This window comes from Tripterygium wilfordii, chromosome 19 (assembly GCF_013401445.1).
Source record: "Tripterygium wilfordii isolate XIE 37 chromosome 19, ASM1340144v1, whole genome shotgun sequence".
NCBI classification, from domain to species: Eukaryota; Viridiplantae; Streptophyta; class Magnoliopsida; order Celastrales; family Celastraceae; genus Tripterygium; species Tripterygium wilfordii.
In genome coordinates this window covers 2559238-2572547 of record NC_052250.1, presented here as the reverse complement: position 1 = coordinate 2572547, position 13310 = coordinate 2559238, and the positions used below count along the sequence as shown (strand labels likewise).

Genomic DNA, 13310 nt, shown 5'->3' with positions numbered 1-13310 from the left:
CACAGAATGTACATGAGATGCAGGTAAATCACGTTTGAATTCTGAATTTTTAATAGAGTTACAATCATATTGTTTTAGGTATTGAGGAACTCTTTTGGTCCTTTTTGGTCTCTGACTGACTATCATTCTCTGCAGAATAATCATCAGAGTTAAGATTATTAGTAATACGTGGATCATCATGATTTTCTTCTAATGGTGTGATATTTAAGGCTTCTGCATCCTGTCTCTCCAAGAAAGGGAATTTATCTTCATGGAAAATCACATCTCTAGACACAAACACCTCACTTGATTGTAAATCCAATAACTTGTAGTCTTTGGTACTATTTGGATATCCCAGAAAAATGCAATTCTTACCTCTACTATCAAACTTAAACTACTGATGTCTAAAGACTTTGGCTACACACAAACATCCAAATACCTTTAATGCATTATAGTCAGGTTTCTTATTAAACATTATGCAGTAAGGACTCTTCTTGTCTAGAGTTCTAGTGGGTAATCTGTAAATCAATAAAACAACAGTTTGAACATAGAAGTTCCAATAGGTTTCTAGAACCCCTGAATGGATCTTAATGGCTCTACTAACATTTAATATATGCTGATGTTTTCTCTAAACAATTCCATTTTGTTGAGGTGTGTATGGACAAGATGCTTGATATATAATTCCTTCGCTGTTGTAAATATCAAACATGTTGAATTCTAAACCATTGTCTAATCTAATGACTTTAATTTTGGTATTAAATTGAGTCTTAACATAGTTGTTGAACCATTCAATATGATTATTCACTTCAGTCTTAGATTTTATCATGAAAAGCCAAGTATGTCTACTAAAATCATCCACTAATGTCATAAAATATTTGTGTCCATCAATGAACATTACATTGTTAGGACCCCAAATACCAACATGGATGAGGTCAAAAATAGCTAAGCTCTTAGTCATACTAATTGAGAAAGGTCTTCTCTTAATCTTAGCTAGGTTACATGTATTGCAGCTACTACATTCTTCTACAAAATCAGCACCCAACATCCCTGAAACTTGACTAGAAGGGTGGCCTAATCTCTTGTGCCATAGATGATCCTTCAAAACATGATTGACTTGAACCTCAAAATTCCTCTTAGGTTTTAGTTCTTCATCAAGGAAATATAGACCTTCATGCATGGTTCCCATCCCAATTCTCCTTAAAGTGACTAAATCCTATAGTTGACAAGTATTAGGAGTGAAAAACAATTCACATTCCCTAGCTTTCAGTAGCTTGTGAGCTGAAATAAGGTTGAATCCAAAATTTCTTACTAGCAATACTCTTGTCAACATGATATTGTTCTTAAGTTTTATATCACCTATGTGACTTATTTCATGCTTAGTCCCATTAGCAATGTAACAGAACAATTATGCACTTTTCTATATGAATGAAAATGATCAAGCATACATGTAATATGATGAGTAGCATCAGAATCTATAACCCATGAAGAATTTAAATTATTGTTACCTCCAACAGTAGAGATAGAGGTAGCATTGTTTGTTGAGTCGGAATTTTGCACTTGATCCTTTAAGTATGCTAGGATTTGTTGACATTGATCTCCAGAAAGAATGGAAGATCCTTGTGAATTATGAGTCTCAGCTTCTACTTGATTTATGCTCCTCTTCTCGTTGAAGGCAGTGTTTGTTTGTTTCATTATCTTCATTGGATGTGGTGCATCAACTGGGAATCCTACCAGCTTGTAGCATTTTTTAATGTTGTGATTTGTCTTCTTGCAATATCTGCAGAACATTTTCTCTTTTTCTGTAGTGCTTCTCTTGTTTCCTTTGAATTACTTGTCTCCTGTTTGCGGATATTTACATTGCCATGAGATCTTAAACTTCATGAGTCTGCTTGTTGATAATACCATATTTCCTTTCCGGCTGCCCTACTTGGGCAAAAGCTTTGTTCACATCGGGTAAGGGGTCCATCATCAAGATTTGATTTATGACATGCTCAAAAATTCTCATTCAAGCCCATCAATAACTGAAGGACCTTCTCCTTGTTTTGTTCAACCTGAACCATTTTACTCAAACTACATTTGTAGCGTCCACACTTACAAATAAACAATTGTTTATATTGATACAATTCATCCCAAAGTGATTTAATCCTAGCAAAGTATTCTGTAACTATAAAATTACCTTGCTTGATGTTTGAAATGGGCCTTGCTATTTCAAAATCTCTTGCGGGTTTGCACCTGAGTATATGTTCTTCAAGTCCACCCAATGCTTATGAGAGGTCTTTGAATTTGAGATGCTGATATGGATGTCCTGAGACACACAATTGGTGATCCAATTCTTCACCAAGCTATCACACTGAATCCAATCTTGGTGGTTGGGATGACTTCTTCTGGAATTGCAAGGGTTTCATCCACAAAACCCACTTGTTGCGAGCTCTGAGGGCATTCAAGAGTTTATATCTCCATAGATGGAGGTTGCCTCCAATGAGAGTCATAGCAACCAGATTTGAAGAGAAATATGAGTTTGTCAAGAAATAAGGATTTCTGAAGGGATTTTGATTTAGAGTGTGCATCGGTTGTGAACTGTATGACTATGAGAATTGGAAGTTTGTGGACTGAAACTTATCAATTGAATCTCGTGGTTGAGTTTGTAGAGATGGTGGATTCACAAAGTTGGGATTATGAGTTCCCAATCCAAACTTTCCGTGAGCCATTTGCTCCGATACCATAAAATAAGCTATGCGGAAGTTGAATGAAATGATGGTTTCATTAACAAGTGAAAGTTGTACATCAAAGCTTTCACAAACTCTCGAGAAAGAGAGAATATATACAAGACGAAGCTACTGAACTAGATGAGCAATGGTCATCTTGTTAGAGAGCAACGGGAAGAAGAAAAGACTAAATGATAGTGTTTTAATGTAAGCGACATGACGTCGTAAACAAAGAAAAATAAAGACAATGACGAAAAGATGTTGTGCAGTTAGAGAGGATGTCAGAATAGAAGAAAGGCAGAAAGCCTTGAATTCTAACACTTTCAACTAACCAGTACCAATGTACCATGTAGAGACACCACCAACAATGATGGTATGTGGTGTCTCTCAGGTCCTTTGGGTGTTCAGTCACCTGTGCTATCTTCTCTCGGTCTTGCTGGTGTGAAATGCTTGGCTTCATACTGAAGGAGATGTGTTTATTTAGCCACTTTTGCAATTCTTTAGTTCACCAAACACCAAAACTTTCTCAGTTTCCTTGCACACATATCCGTCATCTTCATTTCTTCATATCCATGGCTGCAACTAATGATGATCATTATCCACAATTAATGGTGACTTGGTATGTATATATTACTCAATGCTTTTCTATCAACTTATGTGTTTATGTTTCATTTTGTTTAATTTTTTCTGTGCTTGTGTGCAAGGGTCGATCTCTTTATTAATGTCTCGATATGGGTCATTAATTTTAGGAGTTCCAATCCTTAAACAAACAAATAGAGGTGTTTGTTGGTTCCAAATTAACCTTACTAGCAAGTGTACTAGTCGGCGGCTACAACACAATGATAAGCAAGGGTCGAATCCACAGGGACGGAGTTATGTCTAATCCAAATGCATACTTGTATGTATGTATGGACAATGCAAACAAAGTAAAGTTCAACTCAAGTTTGTTTGGTTTAGTAATTAAACTAAAGCAAGCAAATAGTAAAGTATTTTTGGTGTTTTCTTGAAATAAGGGTGCAAATTACGCTAATGCAATTTATAACTAAACAAGCTAAAAGAAATGGAATAAGATTCAAGATGAGAAAGAAGCACCAACGCTTCGGAATCAACCAAGGGTCACTGATTTGTAACAAAACCGATTCACACACACAAATAGCAATCCAGGAATAACGAACCCGTACATAGGTCGGTACTAGCGCACCTAGGTCAAATCTCCCTAAAATCAATTACTAGCCATCTCATTGGTCTAGGTTGGATGTTACTAACATATTTTAGCGATCCTATTGGTCTAAACATGCATAAGAATTAATGAAGTTCCATGGAGATAAGGATTCATACAAATCGTCACCTAATTGAAGGGAGACGCATTCATAATCATGGGTTTCATGAAGCATAACCTACTTGACATTTTACCATCTAAGTAGATTCAACAAACAATTTCATTCAAACCCTAAGTGGTGATCAAACACAAGGAGTATGAGGAACTTGCAATCCAGCATAGAAACACAAGATTTATACCCATTAATCGACTATTATATATGTGAATCAAAGTCAAATACAAATCATTCAACCCAAGGCTTCATCCTAGCCTTGGTACAAGTAGTTTAGTTACACATAGGGAGAGAAAAACAAAAGAAGATAGATGAGAAAAGCATGAATAAACCCAATGAGTTGAGAAGATCCAAGTTGGGCTGAAGAATCTCTCCTCCTAGCTCCAAGAATCACCTTTCCCCTCTATTTTCGCTCTCTAGAAAATCTATTTGAAGTGTCCAAAGTCCCTTACGGCTAGGGCAAATCACGAATTAAAGCTGGCCCAAAAGCTGTTTTGTGCGCCTAGGCACAGACTCATATGTTAAGTTCCCTTCAAATCATTGCTCCCTGGACTGGGCGAATGAAATTATCCTGGGCGTACATAAATGGTGCGCCTGGGCGTAAGTCTAGGCCTACTTTTCACCCAAAAATCTCTTCCTCCTGGACTAGGCGCAAATGATGAGGCCTAGGAGTGAATAAAATCCGCCAGAACAGCTTGAACACTTGTTCTTTCTCCAGTCATGCTTATTTCAACCCTTTTTTTACCACTTTTTGTTCCAATCCGCAATTAACCTATAAAAATACAAATCAACACATAAAGATACTCATTATTTATCAAAAAGAAGCTTAAGAGGGGGAGATTTCCACCAAAAACAATAGATATTATCATACCTATCAGTGTTGAAACTACAAGTGAAGGATTTGGTATTGACTCCTGCAAATGATCCAGTGGAGAAGGTGAAATTAATCGACTTGTTAACCCGCCTTGGCATATCATACCATTTCAAGAGTGAGATTCATGAACAACTAAATCAGATTCTTCATCTTAACCCTAATATTGTTGATGATAATTACTCCGACTTGTACGATACTTCTCTTCTGTTTCAAGTGTTCAGACAAAATGGTTTCAAAATATCTTCTGGTAATTAAGTAAACAAAACACATTTTTTTCCCTTTTGTTCTTTGAACATATATTATATATGATTGTGCTCAATAAATTTGGCTAAAACAAATTTCATCTTCCTTATGAAGAAAAACTCAAAATCAAAATGACTACTGCAAGTGGATATATAGAGGTTTGCTCCTTTCGTTTATGATATGTCTAGGATTGTTGGAATTAGAATATATATATAAAAAGCTAACGTTTCTTGTGCAGGGGATATCAGAGACTTCGGGAGAATATAACCAAAGATGTCCCAGATATGCAGGATGCTATTGATGTAGATTTTACTAAATTGTTTGCCAGTTTTTTAGTGTTAGCCTTTGCCTACGGAAATTCAAAGGACAATGGTCTATGAATCCCAATGGAAGCTTTGTTAAGTGATATATTCTCTGCATCATTCATCTTATCAACGCTAACGCTAAAAAACTGACAAACAATATAGTAAAATCTACATCAATAGCTTCTTGCATATCTGGGATGGCTTTGGTTATATTTTCTCGAAGTCTCTGATATCCCCTGCATAAGAAACGTTAGCTTTTATATATATATATATATATATATATATATATATATATATATATATATATTCTAATTCCAACAATCCTAGACATATCATATCATAAACAAAAAGAGCAAACCTATATCCACTTGCAGCAGTCATTTTTTATTTGAGCCTAAGTGTGTGTTTGGTGGAGTAGTCTAGTAAGCGGCGAACAGATTGCCCTTCTTCGAGGAAGGTTTGGACCCTTCCATTACAAGAGGAAAAAAAACAGAAGTTAGAGAGTTGTGTTGGACCAAAGGTACTACATTTTAGTTTTGATGATTGAACCATGCCATGCTATTTGATTCAATGCATTATGTGATGACTTTGAGTGTTACATGCAACCGATTTTCATTAAAGTGCTTCAAACCTAGTTGAGAACTAAACACTTATTTTTTTTATATCAAATGAATTCGAATTAAGCTGAAAGTTGGCTGAGACATTATTTGCATCATAATGAACATTTCTCATTGAGACATGATTAAGAATTTTTTACCTTTGCTTGCTCAAAATCATTGCCCAAATAGATGTCTGAAATTGATGCGCAATGTTATTATCCGATTGATTTATGTGACTCATTAGATGACTATATGTATTTGTTTGAACTGAAACTTTACATGAATATTCATATATATGTGATTATGAGTTTCATACTAAAAGATTAATTATTTATATTGATTAACCTATGTTCAAAGCATGAAGCTCTTTTGAGCTTATAAGCATAATGGGGTATAGTATACCATTTATATTTTTCAGGTTGAATCAAAAATATATCAAAGTTTCCTAAAATATATGATAACTCAAGAATGACCTAGGAAAGGTCTAGGGTTAGCCAAAATCCTGGTGGGACCTGTGTGAATCCACTATGAGAAAATTGATTGTTTAGATTACAAGGTCATGTCAAGTGTCAACAAGCACCAAACCCTATAAGTAGTATAGGTATAATCACAAAATAAAATTAAAAAAATCAAGTATTTGGTCCCATGATACTATTATAAGATCAACGAGAGATGGTTCGGTTGGTAATTGACTGAGTTAGGCATATGTAGGGCTGGGACTGGGTCGGATCGATTGATTATCGGCCAATAATGTAACCGACTCAACCAACCAATTTTGACCAAATGTGAAAACCATTATCGGCCCGACTTTTATGGATCGGATGTGGCAACCGACATTTTCGGGTCGATTGATGGTTGATTATCGGTTAGCCAATAATGGGCCTGTTGGCCAGTAACAATAACAAAACTAACAATTTTATTTCAATAAAATATTACGCATTAATATTTATACTATTTTTATTTTCTTTAAAATAGTCGGTTGGTGGATAATTATCAGCCAATCAACGATACAGTATTTTAAAAACCATCAACCAACCCATTTATATATGAGTCGGGTGATATTATTGGCCCGACTATGTGGGTAGATTGATGGTTGATTATCGACCGATCGATATTGGATCGGTTGGCCGATAATGATCGATAAAACATACCCAATTCTAATACTATACATATGTGTGTTCAAGATTTAATTCCAATGAAAAACATATTTCTCGATCCTATTCAAAATTAAATGATACTAATTATTTTTTTTATTTAGGGAAACCCCGCGTGGTTGGCTCAGGTGAGTTGGGGGGCCACTTACCAAACTTATCTTTGTCTTTTTTTTATGACTTCTTCAGGAACTTTCGGGGTGCTCAACATGTGAGAAATGAGGGTTTATAAATAAATTATGAAAACTAATATTTAAAACCAAGAATTTCTCCAATTTCATTCAATTTAATTAGGGGTGACAAAACTCTATCCGGTATGGTTGATCAAATTTGTCCGATTCAGATTAAATCAAGTTTGTACATAAATTACATGTCCAAAATTCGGGTCCAAATACAAAAATCTTGTCCAATTTATTTGTCTAAACCCTAACCTAGATTATGTTATTATCAAATTTTTTTGTCCAAATTTAAACCAATCTGAGTTTAGTCAATTAAGTACGTCCAAAATCCAATCCTTATTAGAGTTGGGGCATGTAAATATTTCATGAACTTGTATTGCTATCCGACCCGAAACTGATTTTTTTGACACCCCTAAACTTAATAAGTTAATTTGTTAGAAACATTTCATATCATATCATTTATATTCATTATTGTAGCACAGCTCCGTATGATGATCTATAATCTCAGCATGTGAACGCCACAACCAACCTCTCTTTGTCGTCACTCACTCACTATTCTTGAGGATCGTCCGTCTTTATCATTGTCATATTCGTCATTACAAAAATGCACGGAAATATTGGTTAACGTTGTAGTATAAATACAGGCATTGCTCACAAGATTATGTATAGCAAACAGAGAGAAAGAAAGAAACATAAGGCTCCACATATATGAGCACTACATCTTCTGGCTTCCATCTTCTCTTCCCGTCTTCATCATCATCCGAGCTTTTATCCCAAAAGTTTGGGGTCGGCTATACGAGTCTATGAGAACATCATTGGAAATCCATCACATGTATTTATTTTCACCATTCATTCCTATCATGGATCATACATTCGTCCACTCCGATTAAATTCATATAATTTCTTATGACTTTAAGCCATGTCTTTTTAGGTCTACCTCGCTGCCTCCTACTCTCTCTTATAAAAATTCTCTCATTCATCCTCACTACCGCACCGCTATCTCTACGTTGGACATGTCCGTATCATCTTAACCAATTTTCTCGTAATTTATCTTCAATAGGTGTTATTCCTACCTTAAATCTATTGATCTAATGATTTTCCCGTCTTGTGTCTCTTTTTTTCAAGAAGTGTTTTTTTACCTCTTGCGAGCTTTCTCCTTCTTTTTGTTTGATTTCTCTGGCGATCCATATTGATAAGCTGTTGTTTCTGAATCTTTGCTCCTTGTTTTATATATATCTTTGATGTTTATCAAAAAAAAATCTGATCAACGCCAGCTTAATTCCCCTCTACTCCCATTGAAATGTGATATTCCTCCACAGGCCAAGAGAAGTTCATAGGACTCCGGCGGCCAACGGAAGACGATCTGCATATTATGAGCCAACCACCTGGAGTCATAAATTCTTGCAGTCCCTAAAAATTGATCATATGGTAATTTAACCATGTAGATTAATTAGTTGGTAATGCTTACAATTATATATATATGGTTTGCTGTAACTTCGATTGGTTTGGTTGATTTTGACATGTTAGGATGAAGAATACAATAAATTAAAAGCTAAGAAGCTGAAGGAGGAAGTGAGGGATATGTTCAACGATTTGGGTACAGAGATTTTGGCCAAGCTCGAGTTGATTATTGACTTTCAACGCCTAGGATTGGGGTACAACTTTGAGAATGATATAAAGAAAGCTCTCCGTAGATTTTTTATCTTCCAAAGAAGAAACTTCACTTCATGTCACTGCTCTCAGATTATTAAGAATGTGTTTGGATTGAAACATTTGGGAGGAAGGGAAGATAAAGGAAAGGAGATTTCTTTCCAATTATCTTGTTTGGATAGTTTAGAAAAAATTAAGGGGAATAATTTGAATAGAAGATTTCATTATGGGATTGTCAGTGGGCAGATATGTGTAAAGCATTTTTACATGAAACCAAGTGGAGTTACGGCAAATGCGTCCCAACATTTGAGGAATATCTTGAGAATGGATGGCGATCCGTATCGGGAGTTGTGATACTCACTCACACATTTATATATTTTTTATTGGGTCAAATAATATCAAAGTAGGCACTGGAATGCTTGGAACATTGTCACCAACTCTTGCGTTCCTCTTCGATTAATTTTCGACTTTGTAACGACATGGGTACATCATTGGTACGTACGATATTTCTGTCAGAAATCTCAACCCACTTATATCGATGATATTTTTCATTTTGAGTTTACTGGTTCCCTTATATATCAGCTTGTAAAAGAACAATTGGTCATTAATCTAATTTAATTGACTAACTATGTGTTGTAATTTTCAGGCGGAGATGGAGAGGGATGAAAGTGCAAATTCAATAACTTGTTACATGAACAAAAATGAGTGTTATGGGGAAGTTGCACGAGCACACTTAAGCAGTTTGATTGACAAGGAATGGAACAAAATCCAAGTTGATGATGATTCACCTTTTGATAAGATTTTTGTGGAAACAACTATTAATCTTGTTCAAATTTCACAATGCACATACCAATATGGAGATGCATATGGAGCCCCAGATGCTACATCCGAGAACCGGGTCATGTCACTTATAATTGAATCCATTTCACTCGCTTAGAGCAATTACAATGATGCAACGCTATTGGGGACAATACATACCCTCCATTCCCTATTAAAACTACACCATTATAATTGCTCTTAGGCATTAAAAACATGTACAATTAGTCACTTAGACATTCAAAACATGTACAATTGTAAATAAAATATTTGATATATATGTATCGAACGTGTCGTCTATCTTTGAGATAGTTTTTGATTCTTACATGTGGAATACGATGTTTGATTATGGTTATGGTTATGGTTAATTGAAATACCAACTGCTGCGATATTATCATTTTCATTTTCTAATAACTCAAAGATATGGAACATTGAAACCATGAATCCATTTGTTGAGGAGAAATTGAAGATCAACTCTGGTTGGTCAACCATATACCAAAAAAGCTTGAAAGAAATAAATTATCACATTTGCTTAAAATAAATATTCATTATTAATAAATATTTGTATTTCATGCCTTTTGTTTTATTTTACTTTATTATTGCTGTAATTATGGTTTTGACGAATGTTGGATGTAACAAGGCCATGTCAACAAGCACCAAATCCATATTTTATGGGCTTTACGGGCCGACCTGGTAGGTAACCCGGCCCATGATCAGCTCTAGAACAGCATTTGGCCCTGCTCCACATCGGGTGTTAAAATTCTGCCAAATATCTGTATTTCTGTGTGGCCATGTGTCACAGCTTCGGTGCACAGCATTTGTTCTAATCCAGATACTTCTCTGTGTCTCCTCTGCCTCTCTCTCTCTCTGTTCTGTACTACACAGGGTTCTTGCTAAGTGGAATAAGCAGGGAAAAAGGAGAATGGGAAGGATATTTGTTGTAGAATTGGAAGGGAGGCCTTACAGATGCAAGTTCTGTGGAACGCATTTAGCTCTTCCTGATGATATTGTCTCCAGAGTACTCTTTCCCTCCCAATCTGTTTTACTTTCCTTTTTAATTTTGTTATTATATATGATTATCAAAGTTTCTCTTGCAATCATAAGTACTACACTCAAAAGTTGGGTCTTTTTATTGCTCTGTTAGAACTGAAGATTGTCTTTTGGTACAGCTTTTGATTTGCTTGTTCTATGTTTTGTTTACTGTTGTTGCTTAAAAAGTGCCTATATGAAATGAAGAGTATAATTGTTTTTCTGGGTCATCCATTGTTCGGTTGTGGTTTATGAATTCTTATCATTAATTTCATGGAAACCGTGAGCTGATGTTTGCATCATGCTTGGTGATGTGAGGGAATCCCTATTAGGGTTCATGATTGTCAGTTGTAGGGAGAAGTTTAGTGATAAGTCCACATTTCAGACTCGCTTTGGGTTAATATAGTACCTTAAAAGGGGTGGGGGGGGGGGGGGGGTTGGTGCGTGCGTGGTATACTAGATATGAACTCAGGCCCTTCAATTTCCTTACCCCAAGTGTTCGATGAAATGATTGTAAGAAAACATATGGGTTACTTAAAGCCTTTACCTGTTACTGGAAGGATGGGGTTAAGGTCAGTATTTATGTTCAAATTAAATTCATTTCCCGCATTAGATTTACCTGAACGAAGATGGCACTCCAAAGAAGAAAAAAAGTGAGTTCAACTTCATTGCATGACATTTCAACATCCAAGTTGTTGGCGGTTCTCAGTTTATGACTGTATTTGAATTACTCTGATGGATTGCTAGTTTATTTCTAATATTTGCTGTTTTGGTCAGGGTTTTCATTCTCGCCGTGGAAAAGCATACCTCTTCAATAATGCGTGAGTTACTTCTTATACATTCTGATTCTGCATACATTGATTGATTGATTGATAATATTATTTTGATTATGTATATTGGTTGGCTTTCTTATACTGGCTTTGATATTCTTTTGGGGATGGTAGCATTTATGAAATTGTTGTCATTCTTGGTGTGGTGTGGAAAACATGACGTCTTCTAGGAACTAGCATTCTTGAGAGTTGAGACTTCTTTCATGCGCCATTAAGATTGCGAACTCTTGTTGTTCGATACAAAAAAGCATAGAGCCATAGATTTGTGAGGATTTCTTCTCTGCCCATGATAAGATTGTGGCTAAAGCATGCAAACTTTTAAGATTTTAAAATTCTTACTTTAGCATATGAATCTTTGAATTAGGGTGAACATCACTATGGGTCCCTTGGAAGAGAGGGTGATGCTTTCAGGAATGCATACTGTGGCCGACATATTTTGCTGCTGTTGTGGACAAATAGTCGGGTGGAAATATGTAATCTCTCTCTTCCTCTATCTCTTATGCTAATAATATACACCTACACCCCTACCCCCACCCCACTCACCCCACACACGCATGTGATGAAATGTTGTGAACAACTGAACATGTGCACCTCCCTTGCCATGTATGGTTCCAAGCAAGAACCAGGCTAAACGTGATTTTCGCTCGAAAACGCTCCTGATTTTCTAATTTTGATGATGATTGCTCGTACTGATTTCGACATTCCATTGTTCTACGCAGCATGCGGCACATGAGAATGCCCAGAAATATAAAGAAGGAAAGTTTGTCCTTGAAAGGTATTGCATTTTTCGTTTAAAAAAATCTTTCCATACTTACTCATTGAAATCCATTTGGTACTTGTTTACCGATTCATTCGTGTACGTGTATATAACAGAGGGAGGATTATGGATGAAATGGACTGTTCCACGGAAATTTTTATTGACACCCACCCAGCTAGTGATGCTGAAGATGCATAGTATCTGAATTTTGTAGAAAAAAAGACTCGAGGGATTGTTAGGAAAGGAAAGGCCTACCTTACCTTTGTAAGTATGTATTAACTATACTATAAAGATTGATCTGTTGTCTTTTGCCCTACCGTACTACAATTACCCTGTTATCATTTCTACAGTCATGCATGGCTTTCTTTCTCTTAAATAGAAATTTCAGAATTAGATTCATTGGGTGTCTTCATGGCCACGTATCACATCTTTCCAACATGTTTGAATTGTTAAAAAATTTTATGATGATTTGTTGGAGGCACTTTGATAACTCTCCCATTTTGGAATGTTTTCCGGTAAGATCTTGAGGTTTTGTGAACTATAACCACAACGAGAACTACTCCATCAACAGCTGTGATATGACGAAGTGTATTGAAGTGCCTACTTTGAAATATTGAATTGAAGATTATGCAACAAAACAAGGTTATCCAACGGTTAAGATTGGTCCTGCTAAATGTTTTTTTTGGTAAGATAAGATTCATTCATTACTAAGAGAACGAGTCCAACGGGTATAACATATAACTCAAAGAATGGTATCCCATTTAAAGGACCTAATAACAACTTACAACCCATCAAAGCGCACAAAACAAGAATATAACTTGCTAAGGGTCCGTTTGGAACAAAGGATAAGCCTTTGTATAGT

The 13310-nt window shown here is 35.8% G+C and overlaps 1 protein-coding gene and 1 pseudogene across 1 annotated transcript; both read left to right on the top strand.

Annotated features, from left to right (window-relative positions):
• The first annotated feature begins 2566 nt into the window (after nucleotides 1-2566).
• LOC119985454 lies at nucleotides 2567-10193 on the top strand (annotated as a pseudogene).
• A 416-nt stretch (nucleotides 10194-10609) lies between these two features.
• Nucleotides 10610-12854, top strand: LOC119985297 (protein yippee-like At5g53940). The gene is made up of 5 exons (XM_038829554.1): nucleotides 10610-10850; nucleotides 11639-11682; nucleotides 12056-12164; nucleotides 12411-12466; nucleotides 12565-12854. The coding sequence occupies exons 1-5, from the start codon at nucleotides 10755-10757 to the stop codon at nucleotides 12644-12646; spliced, it is 387 nt and encodes a 128-aa protein (XP_038685482.1). The 5' UTR covers nucleotides 10610-10754; the 3' UTR covers nucleotides 12647-12854.
• The last annotated feature ends 456 nt before the right edge of the window (nucleotides 12855-13310 follow it).

Bases quoted from the DNA above. Each gene is read 5' to 3' on its own strand.
- LOC119985297 (XM_038829554.1), top strand. From the start codon at position 10,755: ATGGGAAGGATATTTGTTGTAGAATTGGAAGGGAGGCCTTACAGATGC. The intron at 10,851-11,638 runs GTACTCTTTCCC...TGTTTTGGTCAG, and splicing joins CTGATGATATTGTCTCCAGA to GGTTTTCATTCTCGCCGTGG. The intron at 12,165-12,410 runs GTAATCTCTCTC...TGTTCTACGCAG, and splicing joins AAATAGTCGGGTGGAAATAT to CATGCGGCACATGAGAATGC.